General features: G+C 45.2%; 1 protein-coding gene across 2 annotated transcripts in view; it reads left to right on the forward strand.

Moving 5' to 3' along the window:
* Positions 1–23397, forward strand: part of TYW3 (tRNA-yW synthesizing protein 3 homolog) — a 112488-nt gene extending 89091 nt beyond the window's left edge. For both annotated transcript variants that reach the window (XM_086953872.1, XM_086953873.1), the window contains 2 exons: positions 2123–2256; positions 23143–23397. In XM_086953872.1, coding sequence (XP_086809998.1) covers positions 2123–2256; positions 23143–23347 — 339 coding nt within the window. In that variant the 3' untranslated portion in view covers positions 23348–23397. The remainder of the gene's footprint in view (positions 1–2122; positions 2257–23142) is intronic.
* The last annotated feature ends 783 nt before the right edge of the window (positions 23398–24180 follow it).

Here is a 24180-nt window from a genome sequence, read left to right on the forward strand (position 1 = left end):
TTGTCTCCAAAACTTCGGCCAAGTAGCTTCCTGTTTGTTTATTTTGGTGTATTAGAACAGAAGTACAGTTATGTGAAGCTCTGTCTAGTACTACAGTCATAAGTGCAGTTGCTGTTCATTCCTATCATATAGTTTACTCCCTCTCAGTGAAACATGAGGAGTTTCTGGGCAGCGCCAAGGCTGACAGCTAAAATGAAAAGCTTACACATTCACGAAAAGATGTATTGGTACTGTTGATGGTATATTTGCTAATTTTATAAGATAAAGCATCTTCGCTGAATCGAGGATACTGTCAATTTCAAGAATATGAGGTAATGTGCCCCTAACAAATGCAAAATTATCAAATAATCAAGCAACATAATCAATTAAATTAGCCCATGGACACTAGTATACAGTAGAAACAAAGAAAGTTTATTTAAAATGTGAAATTCATTACAGAAGGCAAAAATACTCAACAGTCAATATAAATAATAAATCAATTATAGAGAAGCTTAATGCTCAAACAAATGCAGCAGGTTGTATGATATAAAGTCAAGTCTCAGAGAAAATATTCCAAGACCTAAGCAAGAGACACACCGACAAGGGTCTTTTCTCCAAGAGTCAGGGCAAACCAGACTAGCTTACGTCCAATTTGAAATCCTTTTGTATAATGAAGTACAAACTAAAAGTTGCGCGCTCGAAACAAAATGAACAAAATGTAGCAAGACTCAACCAATCACAATACAGACGAGCATCATTCCAACCCCATCCCTAAAAGAAAATCAATTAGACTATTCTTGAGCAAATGTTATCGGATATCACAGTACAAATCTAGTTGCACACAAAGCAATGGCAGTCTTTGAGTGAATAGACCCACAGAGAATAGACAAGAAAGGGCTTAAAAAGATACATTTGATTAGAAAAGCTTGCTCTGGAGTTCTTTGAGAACAGCATGTCAACACAGAGCATTTCATTAGTCCACATGTTGTTACATTCGATAGCAGGAGAAATGAAAACACAACATGCAGATGTGTTGTATTCCAGATGGAGTTCTGCCTAGTTTGAGCCTAGTGTGGCCAAGCACAGGAAAAGACGATTTTGTAAAGTGCAATGAAATGATTTGAAATGCAAAATGTTCAGGACACTAGACACATATTATTTGTTAATCCAAAACAATTAAAATATCTTTATCAATATCCACAAGACAGTTTTTTTTTTACGTTCAATTATATCTGCCAGTTAGTAGTTGTGAACGGAATCACCATCATTCATGTTACATAGTGTGGGTTCATAGACTTCTCGTCAAATTTCAACACTTCCTTTTATAAGGAGCCAGTCTCTGTTGGAGTGTTCATTTAGGCTCCAGTAGCCAACACGTTGGACTTCTTAAGTTACCTTGCATAACACCTTGGGCATATGGTACCATTCATCAATGAGTATCTCTTCACAGTAAAGTAAGAGCTATATGGTTGTTGGAGAACAAGGCATATGTAAGTAATAGCTCATTTTATATTCATGATGATAAGCCCCTGACTCACAGTTCCCTTTATAATTTCTTTGCTGTTGAAAGATTATATGCCCGCTTAGCCAACCAGTAAGGTGGAATGAATTTTGAAAACAACTTTGGAGTCTCCTGCCAATACATAATCTGATGCAAAAGTGATAATATTTGCCAAAGTATTATTGCTACCTCTGAGGCACAGACCTATTTGGGAAATCGCGTCCAGAAACTCCAAATTGTTAGCCATCATGAAGTCAACTTTGGGCATTCAACATCTAATATATATAGGATTCCCATCAGCATCGTATTTGTGTGAATTTGCATGAATCACATGATTCATAGACACCCTACAGCTATTGTTTGGAAATGAATAAGGATGTGTAGTTTCTAGCCTGCTGAAAATGGTAGTTTACAATCTGCAAAATTATTATGTGACTGAAGTCCTGCTGAGCACCAAGCATGCTACCACGACAGTCTCTCACAGAATGTCATTCCAAATCTCTGCTGTAATGTTTGATTTTTTTGTTGTCCCTGTTTGTTTACTGGGCCAATCAGATTGTTTTGTTTTCCTCTTGGAAAACTAGAATGCAGGAATCGATATCATGTCGCAATCATTAATGTATTTTCTCCCTCTTTTAAAAGGCAGTACGGAGTACCCACTGTTTAGAGGTCCCTCTAAGCAAAAAAGGGAGACTGATGGTGAATGACGAATATATTGACTACATTGTACATATTGCCAACCAAAAGATGGAAGAAAACAAACATAGAATTGACAGGTACTGTGTGATCATTACTATGTTCCGTTTGAACACAATTGACAGAACAGAGTCTTGGTGATTGTGAAAATTAGAATAAAACCCATGTACTACTGATTTGCATATAAAAACTGATTTGATAGCGTACATATGAAAGTGCTATAGCTCAAGACCAGGGATTTATTTAGTAAGTAATAACTTTATTTTGTTACATAAAATATAACCATAAAAAGACTTTTAAAAGACACAAATAATACAAAAGCGCATTAAATCAGTTAGTTAAAACCTCAGCACCACAATGATTATATTCAAGACTAGGGGCTTTCAATGGATGTCAGGCTCTTAATACATATCCTGGTTAACCTGGGAAAGTAAAAAAAATTGTATAGACAAAATCAACGTTAGGTCATTTAAAAACCAAGTCAAGTCAAGGCATTAAGTCTTTATTTCGAATAAACATCATAAAAGACAAAAACATTTGAAACCAACTAAATAAAAATACATCTGAATTGAACGTTCCCTGAACAATATATTTCATAATCATGTTTAGCAGAAGAAGAACATTTAAAGTATGCTAACAAGATAATAGCGGGACCACAGTAGAAACTTGCTAAAACTAATAAATAGTATAAAATGATAAAACATCATAAAAAACCCCGTCCACAGTTGGCATGACGCCCGAGGAATAATATAAACAAATGAATAATTCATTTACTCTACAGTAGGTGCGATGTGATACATTTGGTTAATAGTTTGCCCCCCACAAATACACAGAAGGGATCAAATATTTAATATTGCCTCCTCGCCTTGGCACGTATAACCCACATCCAACTTAAAAATTTTGCAACAGCAATCACAATTGGTTCATTCGGGGCTGTTTTTAAAATTTCTATAGGCTTCACTACTTAACTTAGTCCCTAGGAGTAGGCAGATAGGTTTTAACCATTTATACCTTGGGATTTTATAGGCTGGACATGCAAATAAAATATTCGCCAATGATTCTTTCATTGTTGGGCAGAATGGACATGTACTGGGGTTTGAGGCATTCCATTTACTCACAAATGAATTGGTGGGAAGTGATCCCACCCTAAATTGATGATACAGTTTCCTATCTGTTTTTAGGGTGATAAAATTCCAGTACTTTTCATACTCCACTTTATGTTTGTAATCTAGGAAATCTCTAGAAAACGATGATTTAGTTAAGGCAGAGAAGCGCTTAGTTTTAATCATGTTCCAATTCGCTACCTTAAACTTGTGCTTTGAGGGAAAAGAGTTTCCCATGGGATTGACCCAAAGTTTACTCAACCCCATTTCTGACAGCTTAATTTTCACTTGTCTCAACCATAGAATTTTTTTTTTCATGCTGTCTGCCTCCCTTACTTCCAGAAGTGCTTGAGCTTACTGGCAGAGCTCCGGAGTGACCGAGAGTCTTCCCCAGTAAGCTACTGGTCTAAACTGTGCTGTATCTTCAATAGGATAACAGCCGAGATCCAAGAATAGGGACAATAAAGGAGTTGAATGGGGTAGCCCAGTCAATGCCCTCACAAATTTCTTTTGGGCTGTTATGAGGGGGGCGAGATTGTCATAGCCCCACAATTTAGCCCCATACAGGACCGAAGCACTGATTTTTGTAATATAAATTTTTAGAACTGGAGCAACAGGTTTGATGTATGAAAGTCGCTGTTTCCTCAACAGGGCACCTGACAGCTGAGCATGCCTAAGGTACAATTGATTAATCTGAAACTTCCAACTAAGTTTACTGCCAATCGTTACCCCCAAATAAGTGAAGTCCTGCGTCTGTTCCAGAATACCTTCCCTCATTTCTACTCTACCGTTTATCAACTTGTGCTTATGTAGGACCATAAATTTAGTTTTCTCCACATTCACTAGGAGATCATGGTCCTTACAGAACTCCTTGAATATCCCCAAAGCGGACTGTAAACCCTTCTGGGTCTTGGAGAGTATGAGGGTGTCATCTGCAAACATAAGCAGGGGGATCTTCAAGCCAGTTAATGTGGGAGCATCTGTGGGGAAGTTCTGTAAGTACTGGACTACCCTATTAATATACAGTGAAAAAAGGGTTGGTGCTAGAACGCACCCCTGACAAACCCTGTTAGTAATGGGAAACCTATCAGTAACACTTCCTTGTCTGTCCCAACACACCTGAGCGTAGTCATGTAAGAAACTAGAAAAGCTAAGATTTCTAATGGCATGCCTAGTTCCAAAAAGGTCCTCCACATTTTGGCACGGGGAACAAGATCAAAAGCCGACTTAAGATCGACAAATGCGACATATGTTGTACCCCCACCTATAAGTACCATGCGCCAATGAATTAAAATAAATCTAAAAACCTGGTCAATGGTACTGGTACATGAGCGGAAGCCCGCCTGTAATGGTGATAACGTTTCAAGTTCCTCCATTCAGGCCTGGATTCGGCACAGTACCAGTCTGGCTGAAACTTTCTGAATACAGTCGATAAGGCTTATCGGCCTACAATTACCCGGGTTAGAACAGTCACCTTTCTTAAATATCGGGAGGATCACTGCTCCTCGCCACGTATCAGGCATAGCTGCTCCACTAGCGATAGCATTCACCAGAAGCTGAATGTAAGGTGCCCAGATATCTAAATCGTGAAGGAGCAGATCTGCCGGTATACAATCTAACCCGGGTGCCCTACCTTGTGGAACTGATTTCAGTGCTGTTTGACGTTGCAAACTGGGTCTTAAAGTGGGATACCCAGCGCTCGGGGGAAACATGGTTCTCTGGCACCCGACACGAGTCTCCCCTGGCCCATTCACAAGATGCCAAAAAGCAGCCATGCTTCTTCCTGTACAAACCCTGAGCAGCTCTACCCAATATTGTTCGTCCCAATCCCTTTTCGCTTTCAATTGGGCCGACTTGTACCCCTCCCTAGCCTTTCCTATTTCTTCCCTGTTTTTAAATCTTATATTCCTTGGTAAGAGTCTATATGCTTGTCTACATGATTCACCATACCAAGTGGCACCCTTGAAGCCAGATCGGCTCTTGGGTTGTTTACCCCTTGTGATAAAAAAACCTTTGAGGTTACTAAATAGTTCACTGTGGACCCGTACTACCTCTTTGTTCACCTCCTCTTGATTTGTGCAATTTTGAAGAAGAGCTAATGCGCTCATCACTAGCTCCCTCATCAGCTGTAGTTGCTCAACATTATTAATAACTTTACTCCATTTGAGTCTCCTTGTGTCATTTGTTAAGTGGGTTTCCACCTGATCTGTTCCCAGCACCTGCTTATCGATAATAGTAATACCTTTGGGCTGCATGGAAAGTACTAACGGGTTGTGGTCGCTTTCGGCCCGCTCCTGAACTACCATATCTATCAAGAAGGGCCAGAATTCCTTATTGAGGAAGATAAAGTCAATGCGACTACTACACAGCCCGTTATTAAAAGTTGCCGAACCCTGCCTATATGACAGCGGCCTGCCATTTACAGCCCTTACTCCCTGTTCTTAACAAAACACTTTAAGCTGCAGGGCTGCCTCTGTCCATTTTTTAATGGGGGGGGGGGAGAACCAGCTGCCGAATATTCCACTGGACGTCTTCTTCAATACTGAGATTGACATCATTGGTGTCAAGGGGCTCAAAAGAGCAAACATATCTAAAAGAGCAATGGGGGGGGATGCTTTCCCACCTATAATTCCCCTGGCATAAACATTAATTAGCAAGATGTTAGGAACTTCATCCATCTGAATTCTGATTATTAGAATATCCCTGCTATCGATAGACAATTCATCTACCTTATAGGAATCTGATTGCCTTACCCAAGTTCTTAGGCCCCCCGTAGGTCTTCCCCTCTGTCCTCCTTGCGCCAGTTTGGAAAAATGTATAAATCCCTGGCGGTATACATGGTCAAGTGCCCATGTTTCCTGGAATGTCATTATACCGGGACCTTCGATGAAGGTAGCCCAGTCCACTGAAGTTATCTTGGAGCTTAGCCCAGCCACATTCCAATAGACTAGTTTCAGGTCATGAGCAAAATGGGGCTTATTTGCCGTGCTTATCATAGTACCTGGATAATCTACCTGAATCTTACAGGAAGAACCCTCACCTGGCGAAATATTAAATTGTCGAGAACCACAATGCCCTTCATGACCCACCGAATAATTACCCGGGGATGTGACCAACCTATTAACATTTAACGGTATTATGGGTGCACCATTGGTGGGGGTAGCTAAAATGCCAATCACTTCAGCACTAGGAGCACTATGTTTACCTTCGAGTCAATCAATATCTTCTAAGGTGGAGAGTACTTCAAACCTATTGCATGTTGGGACCCCATTGTTAGACATGCCTTGCACATGAAAGGCATCCCTCTGTACACCCCTAACTGTAACATGGTCACCCCACGGTTGATAAAAGAAACCCAAGGGAAGGATACCAATTGCATCCTTGGTTGAATAGCCAGTCCCAGCCCTGTCCAATATTTCCCTAACCAATGACGGGGACCTGAAACTTAAGACCACACAATTCTAATAAGAGTTTTTGGGGATTTACCAACCCAGGGAATCCTCCACACCATTTTGAATTCACGAAATAGTGCATTCCCTACCCCTAATCTAGTATTTAACAGATGTAGGGCCTTATTCTTTAGTGATAACCAATGTTCTTGTGTACTTGGGGGTAGCAGTGGTACGTTTGCTAATACGATAGTGTAGGGGGTTGCCTCTGGTAGGAGATGCAAGGATGTACAGGCGACCGCTTCCCCCCTCTGTAGATGCAAGAATACCCGAGAACCCCCTGTACACCCTTTATGGGTTATGTTCATATTTGACAAAAGAGATACTGGGGGGTTGTCCATTGGCAACCTCTCCTCAGCATGGGGAATTGGGATAGCTGAACTGATAGATGGTCTAATATCAGCAATCCTCTCCTGACTCGCCTCAGCCGTACCGTCCAATCCTTGGCTTACTCGTGGGGTGGGGAGTACTAAGTAAATACCGCTTAATTGTGGCCAATCTTTCATCTATTCCAGTCAATCTTGCTATTATTGGATCTAACAGAGCCATCAGTTTTTTCTTTAAACAACTTATAAACTCAGTCTCTATAATAACACTGGAATTGCTGGGTCTACAAATTCCCTGAGCGTGTAGATTTGTCACATTTTCCATGCTTCCCTCCCGCCTGCAAGTCACCGACTTCTTTTTTGCTATCTTAGAAGCTTGTTGCGTTGTTTTTGGGAGGGCACGGGCTTTCCTTTTTTTCTGATTATAATCCCCACCTGCCACTGATGAACTCCTTAGCTGATGCTTTGGTGTCTTAACAATAGAATTGTGTAAAATTGGAGACGTACTAACTGTGCAGTCTAATACAGGGAGCCCACTTTGTTGACACTCCAGGGAGGTTTGACTTTGTTGAAGGGGACAGTCAAGAGCTTCAATGAGTTCATCTGTTGTGGGTATTCCAGTTGGTAAAGTACCTATAACGGCTCCCTGAGTGATGTCTCCTTTCTGTCATCTGAATCTCGTGCATAAGAACAGATTCTGCCCGTGTCAAGAACGCGTCTAGTGTACCTACTACGCCAGGACCCCCTCCTCTAAGCTTATTTCTGCTCATATCCCCAACTACAGTAGAACAATAATGCAAGCATTTGCAATGCAATAGGTCTCGCATTTACACAAGTTTAAGCTATTAGCATTGTAAATGACAATGGCTTTTATTTCGTTTTAAAAAACCCAACCATAGGGGGGCGTGGCCAGCAGCCGATGATGGCGGTGGCTTAGTGGGAGAGCTCCGCGGCTGAAGCGGCCTCCGATGAAATCCGACCAGTGATCCGCTACATTTCTGTCCCACGCGGGAAGGTACTGATGCCCAGGACCAGGCGGCAGAGGTACGGCAAAACGGGAGGAAAATCTGACACAGGGGAGACGAGTTCTCGTAGACCCCGAGTGGGCCCCTGAAGGGATCCAAAGCCGGGGACTTGCATGGGCTGGTGAGCCGACGGGAAGTGAGCCAACCTGGGCGGAGAGCCGCCGGAAGCGCCCGCTCGCGACGACGAAGAAGAGAGGACCCTCCGACGTCCCACTGCACTGCACAGGCATCAAGAGCCCCGAGCGGGACCCCGGGCCCCCCCGCGCTGAGTGGCGGGGAGCGGCCCAAACAACCAGAGGAGACGGGCGAGGGTGCTCGGAGGGGCAGATTTCGAATCAGGATCCGCCATCTTGTGGAACTGGCTGAGACCCCGTAGAAGCCGGACTGGAGCAGGTACCGACATCCAGCTGCGAAGCGCCGCCTGACACAGCGAGGCACAGCACGCAAACCTCTCCCCCCCTCCCCCCCCCCCCCCGCCGAGTGAAGGCGCATTGAGGACGAGGCGGGCGCAGGTGTGCACAAGGGCCTTTGGGGCATACCGAGCAGCCCACGTGACTCCTTATCCCTGGACACAGGCAGAGCTACCGAGGGGAGTCGAGCACCCTGCAGTGGAGGTGGGGATGTGAGGCAGAGAACTAACGCAACGGACATTGGTGGGGCGCAGCAGTCAGAGACTCATTATCACTCACCATCCATTGGCCTCACGTATAGCTAACCAGGGAAATCACGCACCAACACACAATAAGGCCGGAGGAGAGCCTGGAGGTACCAAGCCGGGGCGCCAAGAGGCACAACAGAGGGTGGACTGTGACCCGGATACATCCGGGAGGCTGGTGGCCCCAGGGGAGTGTATAGGACCGAGTATCAGCAAACAGGGATAGAAGCAATCGGCTCCACGACCAGGATGGCCGGCAAGGGGCCGAAAAACAACGCGGCGCAGTCCCGCCTTGACCGCTACGCATACGAGAAACCAGTCACCCCCCCACCGGACGCCAGATCACAGACGGGCAAGACAGTGGAGGCGACGGGAGGCAAGAAGGCTACTCTAGATGATGTCATGAGGGCCCTCACCCAGGTGCAGGCGACGGTGGGGTCCATCTCAGCCGAAATCACACTGATTCGGGCAGATTTCCACAAGATGACGGAGAAAGTGAACACGATGGAAATTGTGACGAAAGCCTTGGTGGAGGATGTATCGGAACTGCAGATTAATATGGAACGTATCTCGAAGGAAAATAAGGAATTGAGAGATAAGCTCGATGACCAGGAAGGACGCTCGAGGCGGAACAACATCCGCATAATAGGTGTGCCAGAATCGGAAGATACAAGAGCAATGGATTTGTATGTGGAGAACTTAATCAAGCAGCACCTACAACCTAAGGGAATCTCAAACTTTTTCACTGTGGAGAGAGCACACAGGGTCCCTGGTGGACGCCGACAAACGGGAGCTAACCCCAGGCCAATTATAGCACGGCTCTTTAACTTCAGGGATCGAGATGTCATTCTGCAGGCGGCAAGAACCTCACCCCCCATTAAGATTCAAAACGCCACGCTAGCCTTCTTTCCAGATTATACAGCGGAAGTCGCGAGAAGGAGGAGAACTTTTTTCGAGGTTAAAAAAGAACTACGGGCCAGGGAGATCCCTTATTCTATGCTCTTCCCAGCCAAACTTCGGATTGTGGATGACAACAAGACCTGGTTTTTCGAAACCCCGGAGGCGGCACGGGAATGGCTGGAGGGCTGGCGGACGACGGGCCAGCCTCGGCGCTCCAGCAGGCAAACCAAACCTCGCACTGGAGGATCCCAGCGGGGCCTGCAATCAACCGGAGAAGAAGAAGAGCCGCAATCGCCTCGGAGTAGTATGCAGGAGGGGGGCGACGACGGAGAGCAGTAATCCCCGGATGCTGATTATTTGAATGATGAACACTGCGGGCTGAGAATGCCGCCTTGGACACTGGGCTGAGGGCCTCCGCGACCAAGGAGGAGGCCGCCGACTTCGGAGAGTGCTTCACCCCAGCGAGCAAGTACTATGTTTTGGGTTGGGATCAGGCACTCTGCTGAGTTTGGGGGGGCGGGCAGTTCATAGTCCGTTGAGCAAGAGGGCAGGGAGGGGGGGAGTTGGGGGAAGGGTAGATGTTGGGGTTTTAGTTTGGTTTCAGGGTCAGGACAAACAACGCTGGGCACAAGCGCGTAGAGTAGAGGTACCATGGCACGGCATAAATGCTCACTACTTGTCCAAACATGGTGGGAGGAGGTGATATTGTGGGGCAGGCAATCCCGTTGAATATTATGTCCTGGAATGTGAGGGGCCTGGGAGACAAAATAAAGAGAGGGCTGGTGTTACAAGGCATAAAGAGACTGAATCCCGCTCTGATACTACTGCAGGAAACACATCTAACAGGCACAGCTACACGGGCCCTGGATAGGAAGGGATACAGCATGGTCGTACACTCTGAATTTACGAAGGGTTCCCGTGGCACAGGGATCTTAATGCACCGGACATCAAAATTCATAACCCTATCCACTAAAGTCGACACACAGGGACGCTTTGCAGCGATACATGGGCAGTGGGAGGGGAGACCGCTTAACGTGGTGTCAGTATATATCCCACCGGCACTGCATGCCACTGCTCTTCCAGAGTTGGGGAACTTCTTACTGGAACTTCCCGAAGGGGACCTCGTTATGGGGGGCGACTTCAATGCCGTGGCACATACCACGATGGACCGCTTCCCTGTACGCTCACAAACACCGGGACCCTCCCGATTGCACGACTTCATGGAAGCACAGGGGTTGGTAGATGTATGGAGGCAGTCCCACCCAGACGACCGTCAGTACACATATTATTCCGCAGTTCATGACAGCCTATCAAGAATTGACTACCTCCTCACACTGGGAGGGGGCCTCCTCACTGTAGCCGAAGTCCAAATTCGTCCACGAGGGGTCTCGGATCACTCCCCACTGACACTATCCCTTTCCAGTCATGAAAATACGCGCAGACGCATTTACCCTATCTACCCAGGCTACCTTCGTGAACCGTCAGTGGCCAAAGCATTAAAAAAGGGCACCAGGTCTTACTTTGCCGAGAATACGGGATCAGTGCGCTCCCGTACAACTTTGTGGGAAGCCTACAAGACAGTTCTGCGCGGGCAGGCCGTCTCCGCTATATCACACCATAAGCGCACAAAGCGTCAGGCACTGGTAGACTTGGAGGAACAACTGGACAGGGCCACACAAGATCATGAGAGAGACCCAACCGAGCATACACAACACGTGCTCCGGCTGTGTCAGCAGCGTCATACAGACCATGAGCGCCGCAGGGCGATAGACAATATGGCAGCGACAACACACAGGATATACGACGTGGGCGACAAGGCGGGAAAACTGCTGGCCTGGCTAGAAAAAAAAAGGGGAGGGCAGAGGGCCATTCTGCGGTTGAGAGACCCGGACGGAGTGGTACAGACCAGCCCGGCACGAATAGTAGAAGTGCTGGCGGATTATTTTCAATCCGTATACTCCCCTGACTTCGAGGTCACCCAGGAAATGGCGGAGAGGTCACTAGCAGATGTACCTACCAATACTCTGCCACAGGACAAACGGGACGAGCTTGACTCGGACCTGACAACCGAGGAGATACAGGCAGCTATTGCAGCTTTACACCCGGGGAAGGCGCTCGGCCCCAACGGGGTGCCGATTGAGTGGTACAAGACCATGGCGGAGACGCTGTCCACGCCCCTACTCCAAATGTACAAAGAGTGTTTGGGGAAAGGGCAACTACCGCCCGATCAGCGTACGGCCACAGTAATAGCTATACCAAAGCCCGGTAAACCCCCGGAAGACTGCGGGTCATACCGTCCGATTTCCCTCCTTAATGCAGAGAGTAAAATTCTGGCGAAACTGTTGGCCACTAGATTGCTACCACACCTGGCGCACCTGATACACCCAGACCAGTCGGGGTTTATGCCGCACCGGAGTACGGCGCTGAACCTTCGACGGCTTCACGGAGTGATGGCACGCGCTCCGCTACTGGAAGAACCAGCGGCAGTGCTCTCCTTAGATGCCAGGATGGCGTTCGACATGGTAGAGTGGAGCTATCTTTTTGCGGTCCTGGCACACATGGGTATCGGCACAAAATTCATAGCGTGGGTCAGGCTACTGTACACTAAACCCGTGGCACGAGTGGTGGCCAATGGCCACATCTCGAGGGAGTTTCCGCTAGCGAGAGGCACGAGGCAGGGGTGCCCACTCTCACCGTTGTTATTCGCCTTAGTATTGGAACCCTTGGCGACAGTCATCAGAACCACACGGCTGCTGAAGGGCATTCAATGGGGAGGTGACTGGGAAGACAGAGTCTCCCTATACGCCGACGACATGCTAGTCTACATCACGGACCTCGAGCATGGAGTACCGGTCCTGTTGGCTTTATGCGAGAGACATGGCACGGCATCAGGGTATAAAATTAACTGGTCAAAATCAGTACTCTACATGCTTAACGGCACCCCACCGCCCCTGACGGCAGACTGCCCGTTGCTGATAGAATCCCTCTCCTTCAAGTACTTGGGGATCCAAATCACCCGTGACCATGCGACCTTTCTAGACCGGAACCTTAAGCCACTACTGGATAGGTTCAAGGCGGACGTACGACACTGGAAGACCCTACCATTGACTTTGCTAGGCAAGGCGGCGCTGTTCAAGATGATGGCACTGCCGCGCTTCTTGTATGTCCTAGAAAACACGCCAGCAGTGGTTCCACCGTCGTTTTTCAAGCAGGTATCGGCGCAAGTGTCAGGCCTACTATGGGGAGAGAAACCGGCCAGGGTCGCACAGGTGAAAATGGTGAGGGATTGGTATAGCGGGGGGATAGCGCTCCCACACCTTGAATTGTACTACTGGGCAGCACACCTTAAGGTGATTAACCAATGGATACACGTAGCACAAGATGACCCCGCGTACATAGCTGACAGGAGGCAACTAGGCATGAACACCCTGCTGGCCCCGCTATATAACAAAAGTCTGTTAACAAAATTGAGAGGCCCGACCAAACACACAGTGGCTATATGGCACAAAGCACAAAGGCGTCTGGCATGGGAGGGAGTGATCACCAAGCTCACACCGCTATGGGACACCAAGAGCCTGGGTACCCTACGAAGTAGTAAGGGATTTAACCAATGAGACGACATTGGGATCTCTACTGTGGGGGACATGTGGACAGGGGATGGGGTAATCTCGTTTGCGGCCCTGAGGGAGCAGTACGAGATGGAGGTTACTGAAACATATAGATATATACAAATCAGACATGCACTCCTATCTGTGCTGGAGCCGGGCACTGCGGTCCCAGAATCGGCTCCGTTAGAGGACCGGCTGCTGACAGATTACATGGAAGCAAGTGCTACCTCACTTACCTACCGTAAACTATTGAATAACCTACCGGACCCACTAGTAAAACTGAAGGAACGCTGGGAGGATGAGGTTGGGGATATGGACGAGGCAGACTGGAACGCAGCATTAGCGTCACCCAAGGAGGCGGGTATATCTACACGTTTTAGACTGGTACAATTTAAAATTCTACATAGGGTCTATTACACCCGCACGACACTACATAGAATCCAGAGGGCTGATCACCCATACTGTCTGAGAAATTGTGGGGGGGAGGGTACGCTGTTCCATACATTGTGGGCCTGTCCAAATATTCAAGATTACTGGAGGAGGGTTACACGCACAATGGGCCAGACCTTGCACACCTCACTTACACCTGATCCCAGAGTCAGCCTACTGAATGTTTGGGACCCGACAGACCTGACACAGCACGGAAAGAGATGGGTAATTATTGGGATGATGTTGGCAAAACGTGACATAGCACTGAACTGGGGGGCGAGCAATACCCCGACCCTGACTCAATGGAGTAGAAACATGGACATGTTAATGATTACTGAAAGAGCAGTTTACCAACAGAGACTTAACCCACGAAAATGGAATAAAATATGGTCACCATGGAATGTCTATAGGGGTGAGATCTGTGAGCCACTACCCGAGGATGACGATTCTGATAGCGAAGGGGAGGATGAGGGGTTAGTGTGAGAGGGAGGAATGGGGGTTGGGGTAGGGACGTCGGATAAGGCGGGTAGCTTGAGCCTCGCGAAGAGTAATGAAATTGATTTCAGTTTGGAGATGTAACCGATGAAATGTCCAGGGTAACCTATACTCTCGCAAAGTAGTACGTAATTCTATTCGAACAAGAAACTGTCAAGACCCTGTTTGGTTGTTAAGTTGTAAAAAAGAAAAATGCTAATTTGAAAAGTTGCTTAAGTAGCTGCGGACGGCTGAATGTTGATGCCACGCAGTCGAAAGGAATACCAATGCATATTTACACTGTCTTTGCAACAATAAAAACAAATTTAAAAAAAAAAAAAAAAAAACCCCAACAATAAATAAAAGGCATTGTCATTTACAATGCCAATAGCTCAAACTCGCATACATGCGAGACCTATTGCATTGCAAATGCTTTTTTTTTGGTAGGCACAGGGAGATTAAAATGATTTGCCCAGAATCACAGGATGTTGAGCCGACGCAGAGACCCGGACCTCGTTCTCCAGCTTCCAAGTCGGCAGGGCAGCTCTGACTGTTAGGCCAATTCCACTCCTCTAATACACTTCCACCGCACTCATTCCTCATTGCCTCGCACGCACAGAAATATTATTTTAGCACACACAGCTGTATTCACAGTATACACACTTACATATTAGCAGACACGCACGAATAACTCAGCACACAGATGTACAAGTACACACCTCTATCAGCCAACACAAATACGTCTGTTCTCTAGTCTCCAATACACATATATGAATTGGAGAGAACATACATGACGCGAAGATCATTTTACTTTTCACGAAAAGATAACAGATTAACCAAATTAGCCCGATATCACCTGCCCCAGTGCCTGGAGACCCTTACTGGGGAGTAGTGCACTTCACAAATCCCTGATTGACTGATCCTGCACATGCATGTTAGAGCATGTATATTCTTGGAAATAAACATGGCAGTATTTCCCCTATGTGCTTTCTACTTTTACCCAATACAAGCTTACAAGTATTAACGTGCGAGCGCATAAATTAACAATTACAAGTGCACGTTCTCCACAATTACATGTTGGCCATTAACCCGTCCGTCGAACTAACTTTACTGCTGAATATTTTGTTCCAGCACACACTCCTATATTACCCTCTACACGCGTGTTCATTATCGCGACACACGTGGTACAAGGAAGTATAACTATTGCTTCCGATCGGAGCCGTGATTCGAGAAACATGCAAGAGCACCAGGAGAGTGGTGCGTGCCCCGTGCCCGCCTTCTCAAGCATTTCGCTAAGGCAAAAGCATCAGCATGAAGAGACAAGTCGGGCCGATAGTACGCTTTCCCCTCATCTGGTAACGTTCCACCATATCCTCGACGCCTCGGAAAGGGTCGGCTTTGGCTGCCGAACTGAATGACGTCATTCTCAGCAGTGCCCCGAACCCGGGGACAATGGCGCAGATGTTGTGCATGCGGCGCTGTCTTTCCAAATAAGGGCCTTGCAGGCAGGAAGGCAGGACCACTGCCTGCTACAATTGTACTTTGTCATAACACCACACAAGGGAGATACTTACTGCGCGGACTCGCAGGAGGTGTGAAATGACAGACTGCATTTCATCGCTGTAATGTTTTAGTTCAGAAAATCTCCTGGGGACACAGAACAGATAGTACCTCATTAACCATCATGAAACAAGGGATGCCCACCGCGTCGGACCAGAGCGCGACCTCACAGGAACACACACGCAGTTCTTACGCACTGCGCATGCGTGCGGCCAATTTTGCCTGGGGCATGGAGCGCGCTGCAGTGTCCGGGGCTACCGTGAGCTGAGGGAACCCTGCGTGTTGTAGCCCTTGTGATGGAGGCATGGAGCCCTCTCACAGAGAGCGTGTGCCAGGTGATGTGACGGAGCCTGTAGCGGAAAGAGCCCGGTGAGTGGGTGGGGGAAGGGATTTGTGCGCGTGTGTCTGCGTGTGTGTGTGCGCGCGTGTGTCTGTCTGTGTGTGTGTGCGTGCCTGTGTCTGTGTGTGCGTGCGTCTGTCTGTGTGTGTGTGCATGTCCCCATTGTGAGTGTCAACAGCATGCCTGAATCGGAGCGCGTGTTCACGCGCGCGACCTGATCCGATTCCGGCATGCTGCGCGTGCACATCTCTTGTCTCCCTTTTGGCTCCTTGTAAGCAGAGCCGACAGCTATAGGTCTCGCGCTGCGACAGGGCTTTCGCCCTGTATCGCAGGTGCGAGACCTAAAAAACAACAATAGTTGAAGCTTAAGCCATCAAACAAATAGTAACTGACTTACGCAAAGCAAATTGTCAATAAGGTGGCCCAGCACGGTCTCCTTCGGTCTCGGACAGGCCTGCCCTTGGCCCGGGCTTTGCCCGGCACGTCCAGCGAACGTCTCGCGCTGCGGGGGTAGTGGTGGCACTTTATCCTTTGCAGTGTATCAGTTAGTTCAACAGCTTTGAAAAGCCCCGGCTTTTCCACTCTGCATTACCTTGTGAAATATGGACATGATATATTTCTACATATCTTCCGTCTAGAGCAGTTAATAAAAAGCGGTCTTGGGTGGCAAAACAATATGAATTAAGCCGGACAAAATTTCACAGGTCCGATTCAGCTGTGGCATGTAGATTAAAAAATTCAACAAAGGTTTGGTAAATTCTGCCCAATAATAAGTCTTGGTTAATTATATTGCCCCACTTTACATTCCTAGAACAGTTAGTGAGAGTCAATGGCCATAATCAGTTTCACATTTGTGGGATATAAAGCAAATACCAACCGAGAAATCTAAAGCCTAGGATTTATCGTCACAGTCAGGGCATAATGTAACCTTTATATCACCCAGGAAGGGCCACAATCTTCGGCCCAAAAAATATAATCTATCTGGCTTTAGAATCTGCCCCTTTTAAAGGTTGGTTTGGCATGGTAATCTGATTTGGTCACCCGTTGCTTGCTCTCAGTTTGTGTTCTAAGGTTAGGCCACCTTAGTCCATTTTATCACCAAATTGGCCAATACCTCTATGATTCCCCACTCCTCATCTTCATGTATATGCACGTATAAAAACGGCTCGAAAGCGATTTATATATTTTTCTAAAGATATTTCATGTCTTCATTTATTTCCCTTTACTTTCAGTGGAAAGTATAAACACTGCAATTTCCTCTTTTCCCTCACCACTGTTGAGCATCAATTAGTAAGTGAATAAAGGACAGGAGCTGATACCTGTCTATCTGGAGAGGGAATCTGTGTTATCACCTTGGTCCCACGTACCAGCATTTTATATTGGTGTGGAATATTTTCCCACTAAGACTTCAGATCTAAACCTGGCTTTGAATAACTGCCAGTTCCTACTCCAGTCAAAGATTGGAAGTTTCATAACCTCTGATCCGACTCTTTGCTTGAATGTATTTAATTCTGTCTTAACTAACATTATTGTTTTAGTATTACCCAAGCCTCTTGAACAGTTGAGCTACGTCTTTAGCTTGAACTTGGAGAATTAGGAAGCGAGAATGGGCAGTCTACAATTGCAGTACAGGGAAAGAAGGAAGACACAGTATAAATGCAACTGAAGAGCATGTCGCCTTTGAATGTGGACTTTGAAGAAGCAAGCTTTTTTATATTGTCTGAAGGATGGTAGGTTGGGGTTAGTGCTGATATTTTTACAAATGCTATTAAGTTTTGAAGTTAGGCCGAAGAATGGCTTGTTGAGTAAATTAGTCATTCTTATGTTTAATTTCCAGATGTTGACAATTTGCTTATTGTTGTTGTCGGCTTTTTTCCTACCTCTTGTGACTTGCAGTTAACCTTTGCGGTATGTAGATAAGCATTGTCTGGTGGCTTGTTGGTGACTGAGTCTACTGTAAAGATGATTCTGGCTTAATGATCTAGACAGAGCAGTTCTCTTTGAAGTTGAGGATACGATCTGATTTTGCAGGAGCATTAATTGAGTCTCTCCTCAACAAGTAAAATAGCTTTGATAGAGGCAACAACAGTCTTGAGAGTCTAGCCAAAAGTGCATTGCTAGTTGAGATGTGTGAGCACTAGTTTGTACAACAGTCTTAAATTCCACAGTAGTCATTAAAAATGTAAGTTTTTTTAGCAGGTTTAACTGGAAGGACACGGTCCTTGTCAGTCTGGCCATATGTGCTATTGAGCAACAGTGAAAACTACTGATTTAGTGATGAGGACCAGTGGTGTGGGATCCCAAGTTGGGCCAGGATTCGCAACATTTTTGGTGACAAGGTCGAGTCAGTTGACTATATGTGGATTAATTCTGTTTCAGTCTTAATTTCAGAATAAATTCAATGTATTCATTTTTATAGGACGTGTTTTAAGCATCAGATGTTGGAGGAGTGGCAAACACTGGTTTTGTGTTCTTTACTTACAGATGAGTGGTGATGTTGCCTTAAATCATAGTACTGTACAAAATGTGGAGAATTTCATCCAAGAATTTGAATAATTGTCATGTTGTCCTGCATTTGGGGCTGAATCCAGATTGAAAACTGATTTCGTGGGTTGTCGTTGAAAGTATGACCAAAGCACATACATGCCAACATTTCAGAAGAGCAAAGTTGGAGATTTTTTTTTAAAAATCGGGAGAATGGGGCCTTGAATCGGGTTACTGTCATGTGTGGGCTTTGGAAGTGTGCTGCTGAAGGATCAGACATTTCAAACGCAAATGCACGTTCTTTTTCTTACCATTCCGAAGCATGGAGCAGAGAAAGGGTGTTGCAAGTGTTGACCACTGCCTGGCCTGGCACGTTGCTGGCAGTGCATTCGGCATCCCCCTCCCCCCGCCCCTGAAACAGGGCACACACACAGCCGCCCCGAGTACTACACAGGTTTTGAAAGGACCATGCGCTTGTTAATGAGGCTTAATTGGTTTTTCACCCCCTCCTATTCCCTGCATCGCCCCTCTGACGTTTTCTGGAAGAATTAGCATGTTACACAATACCAAGCCCTGTCAGCTGAAACCCCCGAGGAATCGGGTTTTTGCTTGCAGGAATCGGGAGGCGGGAGACTAGCCCTGAAATCGGTAGTCTCACGCCTGAATCGGGAGGGTTGGCATGTCTGAAAGCATTGGGTTTAGAAAGCTTTCTCAATCATCAAAGATCGTCATAGGTTCTAGAATTCTTCATGATCTAGCCTTGATTTCCCAGAAAATGTGTAATATCACCTAATTTAACGAGACCGGGCATAAATCTTTTATTGAGAAGTTAAAGATTCTTAGACTCACAATGCTAATTTGCTGATAAGTTATTTTATTACATTTACAGAGTTTGAATAAATAACATAAGATGATGGGAACGGGGAATTCCCTTGAATTGGAAAAAATCAAAATTCCTTGGTGTTGTGATGATTTTCAGAAATTGGCCGACAAACTGGATCATGTTCTGACAAGGCATATAAGGAACATAAGAAGAGATGATGAGTTCATCAGTAGACTGTTTGTCTATCTAATTTAATATGCTACTGCTGTTTATGCCACCGCAAACGATGCTGCACAGATCACAAACAGTTGGCATCACCCAATGACACCAATCAGATACAGAGTCAAGGATTACATGCTTCAAGAATAAAGCCTACACAATGGTCAAATAACAAGGTGGGGAAATAAAAGTTGTGGAGAGTGAGGTTAGAAATGTTTGAACAGAGGAGCATACAGTACGGATAAAAAGCAATTTATGAAGAAGTGAGATCGAGGTTGTTGTTAGACGACCAGGATCGATTCCTGGGGAACCTCACAATGTATTTGATAGCGAGCTTTGGAAGCACTTGTCTTGACATAGTGAATTAGAACAGATATGAAAATGTACCACAGATTGATATGACGTAAAGAAGGTGTGCAAAGTGAGGTGTTGTGGCAGCAACGAGTCTACATATTTTTCAGTTCACTTTCCTGTATATGATAATCCGGTGATGGGCTGAACAGTGCTGTTTTATAAATCGATGGTACACTTTATCAATTCCGATTTTTTATAATATTTTGTTCTCTTACAAAGAGACAAACCAAAAGATTTTGAAAGATGGTTAAAGGATACTTTTGACTATTTCACTTGTCATAAATAAGAAAGTAAAACAGATATGAACGATGCGATCATAAATTATAAATATATTGTAAAGACAAATACATTTTTGACTAAAATAATGTTATGTCTCCACAGGTTTTAATACGATTTAAGTTGGTGTTGTTATGGTGTAAATAGTTTAGTCTACTGGCAGATCGACATTTAATTTTGAAAAAAAATGTAATTCCACTTGGCTATAGATCACCCGTCCACTAGTAGAGACATTAGCAGGTTGGCAGTTTATATAACCTTCAGTGAGTGGCAGATTGAAACCTGCAGATTTCACATTTTTGATTCTTGAATAGATTGGACCATTGATGTGTAAGATATTTTTTTGGTACTTTCACTAATCTGAGGATAATACTCATCCAATTTGTTAGTTAGCAGAGGCACTACATAGTGCAATATTTTTAAAGTTTATCCTGTTTATAGATGCGGAGCTTCTCAAAGCTTGCATTCCATTATCTGTCCCATTGAATGCTTGTTGCGGCGCAGAAATTCTTGTGCCAGGTATCAGGCAGTTCGCCAAGGGCCTTTTCTGGCACCACCGTGGAAAATCACTTATGGAGTCCTACAGGGATAGGCACTCTCTCCGCATTTGTTTAATATTTACATTTCTCCCTTGATTAAATCTCCTATAGATAGGAATGTGACAGTTTTTAACTATGCGGATGACCTACAGTTGGTCTTTAAGATAGATGGCTCCCATAGCTCGGTGTTGGACTTTCAGGCCACCATGCTGTATATACATTAGTGGATGGACCATAGCCATCTTAAATTAAACCCAGGGAAAACGGAGATCGTTTTGACAGGGGACAGTTATACATTTTGGAGCCCTTCTTACTGGCCTCCAGCGCTGGGTCCTTGACCTTCCCCTTCCTCTTCGGCTAAAACCTTGGGAGTCTCCCTCAATAACGAGCTTACATTAAAATCACAGATTAGTAATGTGATCTCTAAATGCTTTTTCCAGTTGCGAAAGATTAGGAAGATACATCGGTTCTTCACTCACGATGCCCTTATCCAGATCATAATTGCCACTGTTATGTCGGATTTGGATTATGCCAACTCTGTATATTTAGGGATGCAGCTCTATCTCTTTAAACGGATGCAACTGGTTCAGAACCAGGCAGCACGGCTGATATCCCGCCAGCCAAGATGGCAACCAGTTACGCCTCTGCTTAGAAAATTACATTGGCTCCCTATCCTGCAGCGCTGTGCATTAAAAACGGGCTGTCTTGTGTTTAAAGTCCTGCAGCGGAAAAGCCCTGCCTTTGTCAACAGACTCATTCATAGACATATTCCTATTCGAAACCTTCGCTCTGCCCACCTCTCGTTACTCACTATCCCTACTTTCAAACGAGTTAGACAGGGAGGCCGCAGATTTGCGGTCCTTGCCCCCAAACTCTGAAATTCATTCCCCTTGGAAATCCAGTTCTGCTCTGACATCTTGCAGTTCAGAGGCCTTCTTAAGACCTGGCTGTTTGTGCAAGCATAAAATTAAACTCTTTTTTGGTTGTTACTCGGGCTATTCAGCGCCATGAAGCCACCCGGTGAAAGTGAGCTCTACAAATGCCCATTAACATTAACAGTAGAGTGAGTTTAATGACTAGCTTCAAACTATTCCTTGTTCCAGATTACATCCTCCATCCATATTTTTCTAAAACTGTGCTGGGTTTTTTTCTCCCCTCATCCATTATTCTTCGTTGTATTTATTATTTAACAATCTTGTATACCACGGAGCACCGGAAGGTACATGAGAGTGCTTTACAGAGAACAGAAGAGCTGCAAAGGTCATACAGATAACACAAATGTGATGGTCAATGCAACAATCATAGAAATTGGTAATAGTTGCAGCACAGCAAACGATTGTAGAATGGAAGCCAGTGTAGTGTAGGTTAAGGAGAGGGGAGTGAGGACTAATAAGTAGGAGAAAGGGTTACAGAGAGGGAATGAACGGGTAGTAGGAGGAGGGAGAGGTCGAAGGTGGTAAGTCAGACCAGAACAAGAGTGATAGGGTGAGATTGGGGAGGGCAGGGAAGAGTAGTGAGTGACAAATGAGACTGAGTGCGAGTGTAGAAAAGGGGAGAGGAATATAGAAGGGTGAGTCAAAGAAATGGGAGGAAGGACGAGCCAAGTGGGAGAGGAAAGTTAAGAGCAAGATCGATTGCAGAAGCAGGATATTTAAATAGCAATACTTTTTAACAAGACATATACAGGCTAAATAAAATGCTTTTCGGTTCTTGTGGGGATGCATTGTGTGTGCTGTCCCTAATTCCGCCTGGTGAGATGTCCAAAGAGGGGAAGCTGCTCTTGTGAAGGACTGATGTTGAGAGTGGGAAATTAGAAAACGTGATGGCTCGAGAAGGAGGCTGTGTTTTTTGCTTCTTGAAGGTCCAGGGCTGCCCAACTATGATGAGGCTGGAGAGGTAGGACAGAGAGTGGAAATCTACCACTTTGTAGACCAAACAGCCCGGCTTCGACTTTATCTGCACTTAAGATTCAGTTCTTGTGATAGTGAAAAGATTCTCATGATTCATTCTGTACTCTTAATTTATTCTGTTCTAATGATCTTGCTCAGGGTTAAACGCCCTTCTCCATTCAGTTTTCCTATTCTGTACACACAATACAGCATACATTTGTCACTCTCGTAGAATACAAAAGATATATATACATATACATCTGTTCTCTTTCTTGCATTGCGTGAGTGAGCAGAATGAATGGATACATTTATGTGACTACAAACTAAATTCAAAACCCTTCAATGTCATTGTGTTCACTGGTCTAGTTCATCGCCAATATATATTGAATTTGTGTCAAATATAGCACACACATGATGTGTATGGTATTATGAAACACACCTGCGCTTGGTAAAATTCACAAGCCACAAACTACCACAGACCAATATGGATGACAACTGTTTCTGTCTTTTCAGGTTTTACAGCTGTTTACAGTCTGCACTGAGTGTTACTGATTGTGTTTCCGGTACAGCAGTAGAGTTTCAGAAAACAGGACCTGTGTACACTCGCCGTCGAAAAAAGAACAAGGAGACCAGGAGCTGCAAACCCCTCTCATCAGATGATTCAGAAAGTGATGTGGAGCTACAGACTGGACTAATGTTTTTCAGTGAAACACATTGATGTAAATATATATTATTTTAATAGCAATAAAGTATACATTTTTAGATCTATGCCCATCTTAATTTATTATGCTTAGTAGACAATCCCCAAGTTAATTTGGCTTTTCTTTATAACATATTAAAATGGATTATTCTCAATGTCACATAATTCTCACTGTTTCAGTTAAAATTCGAAGTGTAACAAAAAATAAAGGTATTTAAATGATGTTAAAGGTACAGACTCTTAAACGCCTTAGCTGCGGCCGTTATTTCGGCGCAGTGCTGGGCGTTCCAAAGAATAGGCGGGGCCGCGTCGGCCGTTGAACGTTCGAAGCACCAGCCAGGTAGTGCTCCGAACATTCAGCGGCCGACGGCAGCAGCAATGGGGATAAACTGTGACATAATAAACAAAACTTTTTCATGTCAGTTACATTTGGAAAGAAGGTCAAGACAGTCTATTTCCAACTCCCAAGAAGGTATGGGCCAAGATTAGACTAACATGAACATCAGGTGAGAGTCCTCTAACCATTATCACTTTCTTTCAGGACGCTTTTCCCGGGTTTGGAGATTCCCCGAGTATCTAGTGAGTGAAGTGAGATGCAAAGGTGTCTTCATATACATACACGCTTTTGATCCATGGCTAAGACAGTTCAGGCATTAATATCGTAATTAGATAAGATGTGAAGTTGGCAGTGAAAACCGATAGTGGCCCAACGCTAGTAATTGGCTTGAGGCCTTTCCCATTTTTTCTTCAATCATCATGGAAAGTGCCCAAAAGGGAAGACAAGTAGCCCATGCTCCGCAGATGTAATCTTATTGTAAAGTAGAGTACTGGCCTAAGGGCTAGATGTAGAA

Source organism: Lissotriton vulgaris, chromosome 1_1 (genome assembly GCF_964263255.1).
Source record: "Lissotriton vulgaris chromosome 1_1, aLisVul1.2, whole genome shotgun sequence".
NCBI lineage: Eukaryota > Metazoa > Chordata > Amphibia > Caudata > Salamandridae > Lissotriton > Lissotriton vulgaris.